Source organism: Gallus gallus, chromosome 13 (genome assembly GCF_016699485.2).
Source record: "Gallus gallus isolate bGalGal1 chromosome 13, bGalGal1.mat.broiler.GRCg7b, whole genome shotgun sequence".
NCBI lineage: Eukaryota > Metazoa > Chordata > Aves > Galliformes > Phasianidae > Gallus > Gallus gallus.
This window is the reverse complement of record NC_052544.1, coordinates 7459110-7471863: the sequence shown is the minus strand read 5'-3', so window position 1 is coordinate 7471863 and position 12754 is coordinate 7459110. Positions and strand designations below refer to the sequence as shown.

The window sequence follows — 12754 nt, the reverse complement described above, 5'->3', positions numbered from 1 at the left end:
GCCCTGCTGTAAAAGCCCAGCAATGAAGTTAAGTGGCAGCGGCCATTAAAGCCGCAGATAAAAGCTGCCAAGTGTCCGTCCAAAACAATTTTCGCCTATTTTCTTTCAAGTACATCTAATTACCCCGCTGTCCCTTAAACAAAGTACTTGAGTGCCCTCATTTAAACAACGAAACCACTTTTTCCCCCTCTTTTCATTTAAAACATACTTAAAAACACGTTGAACAGCAGTCTGAGCGTTTCCTTACATATAACCCAGCTGTGATTCATACAGCGATGTATTCATTTGCTATTAGGTTGTTTTTTTTTTTTAACCTCTATATTATCTCAACGCTATTATCAACTTTAATACCGTTGAATAATATTGTTCTGAAAAAACTGAGCACAGTTTCAGTATACCTTTTCCATCTGAACGGGGACCATTCAGGACAGGAACACATGTTGATGTAATGGGTACAGCCGAGGTTAAAGCACGGGCTTCAGCCACATCAGAACTGCGTGTATTAAACTTGCAAGTAGTTTAGCAAACAGACCGAGAAAGAACAAAGAAAAAGCCCAGGAGAATTCCCAAAGTAAATAGGCTCACTGAGAGTTCATATTCATTTAGAGAAAGTTTATACAAATCTATCGTTTTTAATAAGGCACGGCTGGGTAAAGCACAGGTACAGCCACTGAGACTTAAGTGATGTAAGCCTAGTTTCAAGTCAGTGATATCAGCAGCGTTATGGGGATTTTCTTTAAGAATCAGTTTAAATTGAGTAAATCAGCAGCTTTACCACTACCCCACCGTTCTGGATGCTACAGCAATAAAATGCATTCAGGCTGAACAAAGTTACCTGAAATAGCTAAGGTACAAGCTTTCAGTTTAAGATACAGGGCTCAGGCAACCTGTATTTCACCTGCTGGCACAATGAGCTTCAGCTGGGGAAGAACACAGTGGAAATACTGCATTGCAGAGGCTGCACCTGCATCAATCTCAGCAAGGAACTGGAGTGCTCTTGCTGGAGAAGAATGTGCAAGTCCCATGCACAACACAGAGCCCATGGCTGCACTCTGCAGCTCCAGCTGCCCACCCCCACCTGCTACCAGAGGCAGAGGGGAGCTGCTCTGGTGCCCAGCAAGGGGTGAGTGCAAGAAGGGATCGCTGGTGCCTGCCCAGGTATCCCCCCCAGGGCTCCTCCCCTACGAGGGCAGCCCAGGTTGATGCCACTCAGGTGCTCCACATTTCACCAAAATCCCAAAGCCAGATTGTATCAGCCACAGCTTGAGAGATAATTTCAGCCAGTTTGAGTGCTTTTACTCAGATGAACATGGTGGTTTTCTTCTACTGAAAGAATTGATTTTCCTTCCTTCTGGTTCTCTGTATCTATCTATGTTTTCCTACCTCTCTGCTTTACCCTGCTCCTTTGTAGCTCTGTCCCTCAGCATGCATTTTTCACTACATGACTCACCTCATTAAGCCTAGCCTATCAGGCTAACTTACTGTAAGTTGTAGCATTCCGTAGGCTCACAGAGGGATCTGAAGCAAGTACAAAGCAAGCAACAAGAAAGCAGAGCTAGGAGCAGCTAGATGTAAGCAAGGCTTCTTCCTTCTGCAGTGTTTGCTGCTGTGGTGGGACTTGCAGAGAGGCTGTCCTGTCCCCTCACCTCAGAACACTGAGATCTGTGACTCTGGGGGCACAGCACTGGCTGCAGTAAATGCTGGGGGGTCTGTGGGCCCTCTGCTTCCCAGCAGCCTGGTGTACCTCAGCTCTGTGCCCAAGAACCAATGCCCAGCCAGCCCCCCCGGATATCCCTTGGAACATGCTACAGCTGAAGCGTGGGGACTTCCTTGTTCCTCCTCCTAGCCTCCAGCTTATGTGGAAATTGGAAACCCTGTGAAGGTGCCCTCCCTTATAGCAGTCTTCCTCTTCCTGACCTGCCTGTCAAGCACCTGGGGACATGGCCTCTCCAGCACATGCTCACTGAAAATGCCTCGAGCTGAGGTAATTATGGGTTTATAGCAGTGCTAGAGTGGCTCTTGGGTGACAGCCCTGTTATTATTTTCCCTGTGGTAAAATCCCTGGTGCTACATGTGGGGGCCAGGCCAGCCTCTGTGTCCCGGTGCTGGGGTGCTGCACCAGGAGCTGGGGGGGGTGAGGGGTTGGGCATTTGTGGGACTGCAGTCACAGGCCTGTGTGATTCAGAGGGCTTGCTGCAGCTTCTGCTGTTGGGCCTGGGTTGCTTCAAGGGCAGAAACATCCCCTGGCAGGAGAGCAGTGAGCAGCCAGGTGAATGGTACACAGCTACATGAGGCAGGTGCTCCTGGGCCTTCCTTGGCCTCCCTGAGGGAAGATGTGATGGGGACTGGAAGGCTCTAATCTGCTTTACCCTGCTGGAGTGAACTGCATGGTTTGGGGATGAAGGTGTGAGGGAGAAAGCCCTGTGGTGGCAGAGGGGAGGTCACGTGGTAATGAAACCCTTTGCCCCCATGGAGAGGACCTGTGCCTGTGTTTTCACAGCTGTGTCTGTGCTGGCTTTAATGAACCACAAGATGAAGCAGCTGAAGTGTCATTGCTAACTGATCACTGAGGGCAGGTGTTGCACTCCCTGCCTTCACCTGGCATGCTGAGTGCCCAGGGGGACCTGCTTGTGACAAAACTTGGTGCACAAAGCGGCCTGAGGGCAGCTCTGGTGCTCACAGTGGAGAAGGCTGCTGCAGTGTAACAGGCCTTGCTTGCATCCACTGCCCTCACACAGCGTCCTGCCTCAGCCAGGACATTCCTCCCTCCTTCCTGATAGCATCTGCCCACATGTTTGCCTGGCCAAGACATTCCCAGCTCTGCTCCCACATGGAGGTGCTGGGAGCTGCCTGGACCGGGGCGAGAAGTCTGCGTGGGAGCAGTTCTCTCTTGTGACAGTTTGGCTGTGAAAGCCAGAGTTCTTTACTTGGTGTTATTCTAGAAACTCCATGTTCCTGGAAAAAAAAAAAAATCTTATGCAAATCTCATTTTTCATTAAAAAACAAAACCAACCAACAGCAACAAAAATAAGTACACATAAAAACCAAATGAATAGCTGCTTGGCTGGAGAAAAATGGAACTGCAAACCGAACTGCAGCCTGAAGATGCGAGAGCAAGCCAGAATGTATCATTTCTGAAATGCTCTGAAGCCTGAGCCAGTTACTTGAAGAGAGGAAAAAACACCCCAAGCTCAATGTTCCCATGGTCAGCCCTGAAATAATCCCGGCACTGCTGCCCTTCCCTCCCTCCTCTCCTGGGGGAGGCAGAAGGAGGGGAGCCACAGCTGCTGGAGGAGATGTTTGTGCAGGATTGTGCTGAGCGGAGCCATCTTGGTCAGCATGCAGGTTGCTTTGGTTAATCTTAAAACATGCTAAGAAGAGAGAAATCTTTTTTCAGAGCAATCTGTGTACTTCAGACAGCCCTGCCTCTTGTGCAGATATAATTGATGTACGATATCTTTTGAATGACTGCAGGCCAATCGGAGGTTAAATAATTGGAAGAAAACAGTCCTCTCCCTTCTGCCTGTTGTGTCTCATTGGTTTGAGCTTTCCCTCCTGAGTCCTCGATGGCAGCAGATCCACAGAGCTGGGGCTGAGCTGTGCTGCACAGAAGCAGAGCCGTGACCCAGGGCAGCTCCCAGGGGTGGATGTGGGCGTGTTGGAGCCAGAGCTCCTGGTCAGCAGGGAGGGCCTCATAGCCGCAGACAGAAAGCAAGCTCTGTGCTACTGAGTGCTTAGCAGGGGGGTTCTTTATAACTTGCATTTTGATCTTGTGAACTTGGATGCATTTGCATGTTTTCCTTTTCACTGGATCAAAAACGATGCTTTGCCAGAGAGCTAATAACTCCCGTGGCTTCTCATCAGGTGAAACCAGCTAGCGGGCCCCTGAGAGGACTGATGGTGGGGAAATGCTCCCTGCTGGGGCTGCTGAGATAACGGGACAACGGGGAGTCCAGCCCTAGAAGCCTGTTGGCAGTGCAGCTGAGCTAATTGCTGACTGCTGCTTCCCCGCCTCAGCCTTATTCCCTGTGGTGCTCTGCCATCCCCTCCCAGCTCTGGCACCTGCTTTGTACCAAGTGGGTTCAGCAGTAACCTGCTGGAAAACCAAAACCAAAACCACGCTGGGGATGGTTGATGAGAGGAATTGAAGGCAACAAGCTCTCTCCCTTTTGGCAGCAGTCCCGCCACCCCATGGGGCTGTTGGTGGAAACGCAGGGCTGGGAACTGAGAGAGAAAGGCAATACTTGAACTATTGCTGCCTGCAAAATGCCAGCCAGGACCTACTAAACGAGGGCATTGCAAAGGAAAGTACTTCATTTGCACAGCAACTGTTGGGAAAGGACCTCTTCCAGCAGGGTGAGCAGCTGCAGGGGATCGTACAGACCCTTTTCCACCTTGTAGGAGGCCTTGCACAGAGAGCAGAACAGTGTGCGCTCCCTGGTTTGTAGGGTTGGGAGGGTGGAAATACACTGGTGGCAACTGGCCCTACAAAATCCATCACTGAAACTGGCAGCGTCTATGGAATCTGTAACAGTTTTGAAATAATTTCAGGAAAAGTGCTTAATAAGCATCAAGGATGTTGCAGTGGTAGTTTTGTTCAGCTTTATTTAAAAAAAAAAAAAGTATTTGAAAAGATTCCTGTAAGATATAACACAAGTAATGTTCACAAAATCATGCAAATATAATGACTTGTAGAAGTAAGGTTAATATATATGTATATATATCTTAATTTGTTCTTCTGGGCTATCTCCTCAATGTCTCAATGTGCAGATGAGAGGAACTGGAAATCGATGTGAGTTTTTGTGCTGCAGTAGAGGAGACAAGAAATATGACTGTGAGAACCAGGAAGATGTGTCAGATATTGAGGAAGACTCCTTCCCTCTGACTGCAGACAGACTCCTGGTAGAGAGAGGCTGCACACACGGGGGTAAGGCAAGCAGCTGAGCAGCCATACAGCAGGAGACCTCTTTGCTGTGACAATAATGCTCCGTTTGGGAGCGTATCCCTGTATGGCTGCTGGTTGGGATGGGGAAAAATGCAAAGCTCATCAAAGCAAGACCAAAAAGCTCACCTCTGGCCTTTTCTGCCTTGTTTTTCTTCTTAATACAGTTTAGAACTACTATGTTAAGATCGGATCATGTGTAATATTTGACATACAAAATCAAAAAAGCAAAGCACGTCAGTATGACAGAGTCTATCTGCAGCATTAAGCCTGTGAGGAGCACCTCAGCAGCACCATGAGTATTTCCTTCCAGCAAAAGCTGGAAGGGATGGAGGAGTGGGAGTTGATACACCTGTTTCTGGAGTGAAGGTTCACACTCTCTCTCTAAAAAGTGAGTCTTATCTGCAGTGCTGCCCTCCACCACGGATCAGAGGCTGGCAGGCATTGGGCTTGCACAGTTAATGTCAGGTTCTGGTCACAGCTTTTTGATACCCGCCTGAAAGCAGATGCAGGATTCCAGTACCGCTTTGTTGTGGCCGAACTCTGAGCAAAACCAGAAGTGCTCAATTCGACTGTGTGTGTCTTACCAGGAGTTTTACCTTTAGCCTTAAATGAGCTCTCTTCTTTGTGTCCTATTTAAACCGGATGCCTTTGCTTATTAGTACTGCTTTGATGAGGCTGAGGGTTGCTGGTACTTTTGTAACGGCAGCTGATAACTTCCTGACTTGTAAGTAGCTGGTAAAGTGTAGCAAGTTTTATTATTATTATTATTGAGGGTGGGAGAAGGAGGGGCACTGATAGAATCTCCAACATCAATGGCACTTATAAGCTCAGTTTTCAGGAAATGGTTTTTGGTCTCCATGCGTTACAATAATATAAAATCAAAACATTCTGCACCAGTACTCGAGTTACATGTCTGTGGCATGTTTGAACAGTGGGAAAACATAGCAGACGGCTTCCAGGTTTACAGAGTCATGAGGTCACTTAAAGGTAGGTCCTACAGATCCTGATATACTTCATGGACTAGTTGGTGACATCAAGTAAATATCTGGATTGCCAATATGGGCTGCTAGGGCCAAAAAAGTGAAATTGTGTGGTCCATGTGCAGGCTACACTTTGCTGGCCTGAAGTTGCATCCATTTCTTATTTGTTTCTCACTCTATATTTCATTGAGATAGTCTTGGTCAGGGTAGATCAGGAAGCCAGTAAACAAGCTGTCTGTCCAATAGGGATCGTAAAAGAGCCCGTTTTGTTCAGAGTAAAAGATCTGCAGCCACACCTCATCCTCTTGCTTTAGAGAGAGAATGGTTGATCCAGAGGCAACGTCATGGTTCCCAGTGTTGGCATCAAAAGTCTTGATCCGGTACTGCCCGTTGTGGACCAAGCCAATGGCCAGATGTTTGTTGGCCAAAGTGATATCATAAGTGAAGTAGTAAATACCTGGGATGCTGCATACGAATTTCCCACTGGAAGCATTGTAATGTCCTCCCTCGTTCATCAGGATCCTGTCAAATTTGATGGGGAGCCTTTCCCTTGGGTAGCTCTTAGAGACAGCTACGGAGAAGGCAGATTTGGCTTTGTTGGCATTGCAGGTGCAGGGTCCTGGCATCCCAGTCTCACCTTTGTTCCCTTTGGGTCCTTTCTTTCCTGGTGCTCCGTTTTTTCCAGGATTACCCTTTAAACCCTTTGGTCCTCGTGGGCCTGCCTTGCCAATGGCTCCTGCTTTGCCCTTCGGTCCTGGCTTGCCTGGGTTTCCTGTTCTGCCCTGTGGACCTGAAAGACAAATAACCTCATAAACTCTTTAGTGCAGGTTTAACAAGTGGGAAGGGGTTGTATCATTGCAGCAGTATATTTTCATCTGGGAGGAAAATCGGAGTGGTAAGAATCCAATGAAATACCACCTGGGGCTGGACACACGTCGGGACATAAATCATGTAAATACTGGGATTTACGCTGTGTCTTATTACCTGCCATAGCAAGGGTAGGTGGCTGTGAGTAGAAACGTGTTCTCGTAACTGTTCTGAGTGTGAGAGAAGATGCAGCACTGGCACACTGGCATTATGCTGAACCAGGAGTTCACTCCAGTGCGGTGATGGGAAATCACTGCCTTCTGCCTCCAGCTGGCCCTGATGCTCACAGTGAGGACTAATAGAAAAAAAGAGCCCCATTGCAGGACCAGAGGAGGGTGGATGTGCGCTTTGACTTTGATGGAGCACGGTCAGAGCAGCGGCTGACACCCAGTGAGAGTGCTCCAGGGAATCAGTGCTTAATTTTTCATTTGATTCTGTTTCCCTTGAAAGCAGGAATCAGAGACCAGTGTTTTGTCTCCCACATAATGCGTGTGTGTCAAAATGGAAAAACTCCATCCGGAGGAAATCTGTGCAACAACGAAGGGAAGATGAAAATAATTACATGCAGCAAATAATATGTTTTGGAAGGTTTGGGCATGGGTTTTGGGATGATGTTTGAAATACTTTCTGTAGCTGGTTATGCTGATTAGACCTTCAAGGATTAGATATTGTGAAAACAAAGGTTTCCACCTGCTGCTGTGGCAGCGCTATGTGGGAGCGCCTGAACACAGTGCGAGGATCCAAAACTCACTGGCAGGATCTGACAAGAAGGGAATGTTGAGAGGAGGAGGCTGAATTCCTGGAAGCGTCTCATGAGATGTAGCCTGCTCTGAGGCTTGGATGTGGGATGACAAGTTGATGTCAACTGGGCCGTTGCACTCATGCTTTTACATTTTGCCCTTGTTTCGCAAAGAAGCTCTTCCCTCTTACCTTCATCACCGTGATCGCCTTTGTCCCCATCCTTGCCGTCCTTGCCATCTTTCCCTGGGAAGCCCATCCTGCCAACTGTCCCCGGAGTCCCAGGTGCACCAGGAGGGCCGGGAGGCCCAGGGGGGCCCGGCAAGCTGCACGTCAGCTGGGGGCCCTCCTGCAGCGCTGCCTTAGCGAAGCCCCCGAGGATGTGGTTGGCCACGCAGGGCACAGTCCAGAGGAGGAGGACAGCAGAAATCATGGCACAGCCTGGAGAAACGAGATGGGGGCTCTGCTGATGTGTGCGGCGACCCGTGTGTGGGTGCAGCAGGGTACCCTCTGCCAGAGCTGTGCGGAAATGAGGCACAACTGGGATTTTTTCTTCTGGCAGGATGGGGGAGCTTTGTGTTTTGGTGTGTGTTCTCTCTTACCTCTTTGCTCCTCTTCGCCCATTCCTGATCCTGCTTTTTTTCCCTGGGAGCTGAGCAATGATGGCAGAGAGGTGCAGAAAGCAGGTGCTGTGGACTAACAGAGCAGAGGAAGGAGAAACTGGGGAAGCTCACACCAAAGCCCTGAGACTGCTGCTGTGTTGCTGGATCTATTTCGGGGTCCGAGCACAAATTCTAGGGTGATGTGGGGCTGAGTTGAGTTGTGGAGGCCTTGGGCCAAGCCAGTCAAGGAAATTGCCACTGTGGTTTGCCTGACAGTATGCATTGAGCCTCTGCTAGCTGAGGACACCCACCTGGGGTTCCCCTTCTTCATCATGCTCAGCTGCACTGCCTGCAGCCAGGATCAGTGCTGCTGCAGCCACCGCTGCTGTGACCTGCCTTGCTGCAGGGGCTCGTGGCTCTCACTCACCTTGGAAAGATGGATGGCCATTAACAGCAATGTTTGTGGCTTGTCTCCTGGCTCGACCATAGGCCATTGCTTTAGGTGTAGAATACAGCCAGGTTTGTTTCATTTATTTTTGGAGCAGCCTTGCCTCTGCCTTCATTGACAGGGGAGGCTGATCCTCCTGGGCTTGTCTGACTCCCCTCCTGGACAGATTTCTGATAGGAAATCATTTCTAGAATAAAACTGTTCCTGTGGAACTGTTAGTGATGCAGAGCAGTTATCATGAAGTAACACCTCCCTCTGGATTTCTGCACGTGAGCTGTTTGCAAAGAGCTGCACACAGAGTAACCCCACTGCATCTTAAAATGGTGCTTAGGGTGGCAGCTTAGGGAAGGTGCTCAAAATCCATCTGACTGACAGGAGCTCATCTTCATGCACAACCTGCCTGAGATTCTGAATGTCAGAAGAGAGTAGAGTTTGCATTGGTTCTGCTTCTCATTACAGATATACTCAAAAGGAGGATTTCCCCTATGGTATCAGTTTCTGGCAGATGAATGAAGGTTCTCCTACCATCCCCTCCCAGCTCTGGAGGATGCTATGCATGTAGTGGTGCCCAGGCTGAGGATTTTCTCCTCCTCCTGCCAGTGAGGGAGGTCACAGCCATGAGCTGTGGGCACTGACCGTGTACTGAGGGAGATGCTTTTGGTGTTGGGCTGTTTCCCAGTGCTCCGAGTGTGGAAACAAGCTGGTGGGGGATGGAAAGCATTCCCTGGCTCAGCTTCTTTCTTTAACCTTCTGCAGTTGGAGTAGCTCTTGGAGAAGTGAGACAAAACCTAAAACATCTCTGTCTGGTTCACTGTTTTCTCAGTCGCTCCACAATCAAGGGAGATCAAGCCAAAGGAGTAGGCATGTATCACTCTGATACAATTCCTGAGCTCCAGGCCAGGAGGCACACGCTTTTATTTGGTGGTAAAGTCTCTATGAAAGTCTTTTCCCTCACTGCAGCTACCCGATACTGGAGGAGGTTAAATATTTTGAAAGGCTCATCCTCCTGTGTGGGCTTTCTTATCACATCTCCAGTCCTGTTAGCTAAATACAGAAGCAGGGATTATGAAGTGAGAAAACTGCCTTTCAGATATTTCTTCATGCTTTGGTGCTGAGGCAAATTTGCAATAGATGGATGAGCCGTGATATCCCCAGTATTGCATTGGCCTTTTGGTCAGGCAGGATCCTGTGTGGCATGAAGCCAAATACTGGGAGGCTTTAGCATCTCCCTGGTGGCATCATGTCCAATTCCTGCACTGGAAATGAGATGTTTGAAGGATTGCATACATTTCATGTTGCCTTAGTGCTCCTGCCCTGGTATCAGCTCCTGAAGGGGGTGGGAATGCACATTACATGCTTCAGAACTGGCCAGCAATATGCCATACATAACTGCTAAGTGGGAGCCCCCCGGTTCTGCGAGATGTATAATTAAGAACATGCAGAGGAGTGGGAAATGCAGAACAGATCTCTGAGCTGGATGTGGCTGCTAAGCCATTTCATTCTTCTGGACTCATTTGCTTTCCTTATACCCAAATTTATTTGCTGGTGAAAAGTGTTGGTTTAATGGCCTTGTGAGACTGAAACCACCAACCAGTATTAATGTGGGCAATTGAATAAAGTCTTCTCACTTTACAGAAATGGAAACAAAGTGCTAAAATGCCTTTGGAGTAGGGAGATCCTAAGGAAAGCTCCATCCTCGCTTCCCAGTAACCACCTCAGATTGGGCAGGAGAGAAAGGAGAAGTGTTTGGGGATGGCTGACTCTAAGTAGTTGAGGCAAGGAGGCATTCCACTGTGGAACATAACCTGGGGAAAAACATAGATGGGACTGCTTTGTGTGGAGAAGGAATGAGCAAGAGTAAAGCATGGGGCAGAGGGCAGCAACTTCTCTGAAACTTTCTATTTACCTCCAAGCAACGTTCCTAGTTAACCCAGTGGGGTGACACACGCAGTACCCTGAGGCTGGGAGGTTCAGGTACCGACACATGCACACATGGGGAACATTTGACCACCTGGGTGCTGTGCATGGCTCGTTTGGGGCTCCACAGGAGCACTGCATCCCACATCACAGCAGCGTCACAGTCACAAGAGGATCTGTAAATAACCTTTTAAAGGAATCCCTTTGAAAGAAAAAAAAACCCTCATTCTGTTCCACCTTAAAAAGAAAATTGCATCTTGGTGTAGAACATAAAATGAGTTCCAAAAAGCAAATTGGAAACAGACCAGCATCTTCTCTTTCCTCGGCACGAGCAGCAGACCTGGCACCGAAGGCCATGCAGCACAGTTTCAGCTGAGGTCTTACTTTTATAGAAACGTTTTAATTAATGCTTTTTGTAATAGGGTTCTGGAGGCTTTTGGCCCTGACAAATCCCTGCTGTGTGGGACTGCACCCTGTGCCCGGCGCTGTGAGGGCTGATGGCTGAGCGCTGCCTGGGGGGGAGATGGGGCGATTGCAGATGCAGGCAATGCTGAGCTGCTCTGAGGTCAGTGTTGGATGCTGGCAGGCTCTAGGCTGAGGCCTCCAGCTCTCATCACTGCTGGGCCATCTGTTGGCAGCCTCTGAGTTCTGAGAGAGGCTCCAAAATGTGCGGAGAATTTCTGGGTCCTGAGGTGGCAGGATGAGCCACAGGCAGGTGGTGACAGGTGCCATCAGCTGGGATTTAGGGACGCTGTGCCCTGCATCCTTTAGCTGAATCCATAAGAACTGATGCTGTGGGGTTCAGGGCATCCCCTGGGATTGGTGTAGTCTGTGAAATGATGCTGCGGATCCCCATGGTTTATAGTTCTGCATATGAATAAGCATTAAAAAGGAGCATCTGTAAGAAAAGCTTTTGCCTATGAGAGTGAGCCCCAGGAGCAAAGGAGCACTTGGACCTCCCGGTGCTTGTGGGGCAGCTGGGCTGAGACCACACCAGAGGGAAAGCCTCCTGGGTTTGCGGGGTGTGGTGATGGTTTGGCACCAGGCATAGTGGCCAAATGGGGATTTTTGGCAGGGAAGCGGCCTCATGCAATGTGGTGACAGTGAGAGCCTCTGCATGGAGAGGAAAAGCTGAAAGGCATGCATTTAACATCCAATACAAGCCAGTGAAGTTGCTATAGCAGACATGAACTTAATCTGCTGCACAAAGTAGTGTTAAAGGAGTTGAGGGAGAATGATGGATCTCCTGCACCCAAAACCACATTGCCTCTTCTGGTTTCCTTCCCCGATTATTCCTTCCAACCTGGGCTGTTGTCTTTATGTTTCCTGTGCAGGTGTTGGAAACCTGAGTGCGTGATAATTTAGCTCATATTTGCTAAGTTTTCCAAGTTAAGGTTAAGAGGAGGAGGGAGACCAAAAAAAAAAACCAAAGCAAACAAACAAAACAAACAAAAACCAGGGAGAGGGGATGTACTCACCCAGGCTTAATGTCTTCAGCGAGGTCTTGACAGGCGCTGGGATTCCGCTCGGCTTGCAGCAGATGTTTTGCTGCAGATCGCCGTCACGTCATGTAGCACAAAGCCGTCCTCCTGCGACTGCGTCCTTCCGAGTGCGCTCTGCAGTTCTGACTTGGTGGGTCTTTCTTTTCTATTAATGTTTTTTTTTTTTTTTTCCCCCGTTTTGCATGTATTCCTGGCTCCCCGCTGCAGCTCTAGGTTTTGGCTCGGCTTTGCCAAAGGCATATTTTTATTATTGTGTAATGGATCCGAGCCTCTTCATCTGTCACGTGGCGTGGGCAGAAGTTTTGCACACACATGGCTGGAGAGTTCCCGGTGCCTGGGGAGCCTTTCCCCTTCCTCTCCCCTGCAGGCTGCTGCGGGGCTCTGGAACTCGGCCTGGGTGGGTTCTACTCTGCCATAGCCACTGCCCCTATGGCAGGGTTTGTAGGGCTGTGGGCAACGGGGATTGATGCTCAATCTTAGAGCACTAGCAAGGGAAGCAAATCGCACGCTGAGGGTGGAAACAAGCTTCTTGTGTATGGAATAATTTAGACGAAGCAGTAAGGATAGATCATTCAGGGCTTGGAGTGAATGACATCTTTGTGAAGCGGCAGCTTTGCAAAAGTGTATGTTGAAAGGAGACAGCGGATACCTCACAGAGGTGCTGCAGGAGCGTGTGTGAAACAGGGTGTGGAGACTGACACTGAGATTATGGAGTGGGAAAGTTCCTGTCTTTGAAAAGGCTCAGGCTTTGCTTT

General features: G+C 49.0%; 1 protein-coding gene across 1 annotated transcript; it reads right to left on the bottom strand.

Moving 5' to 3' along the window:
- Positions 1 to 4588: 4588 nt before the first annotated feature.
- Positions 4589 to 12123, bottom strand: C1QTNF2 (C1q and TNF related 2). The gene is made up of 3 exons (NM_001277702.2): positions 11976 to 12123; positions 7723 to 7971; positions 4589 to 6715 (listed from the first exon to the last, which is right to left on the bottom strand). Exons 2-3 carry the CDS (start codon positions 7961 to 7963, stop codon positions 6102 to 6104), a joined length of 855 nt encoding a protein of 284 aa, NP_001264631.2. The 5' UTR covers positions 7964 to 7971; positions 11976 to 12123; the 3' UTR covers positions 4589 to 6101.
- Positions 12124 to 12754: the final 631 nt, after the last annotated feature.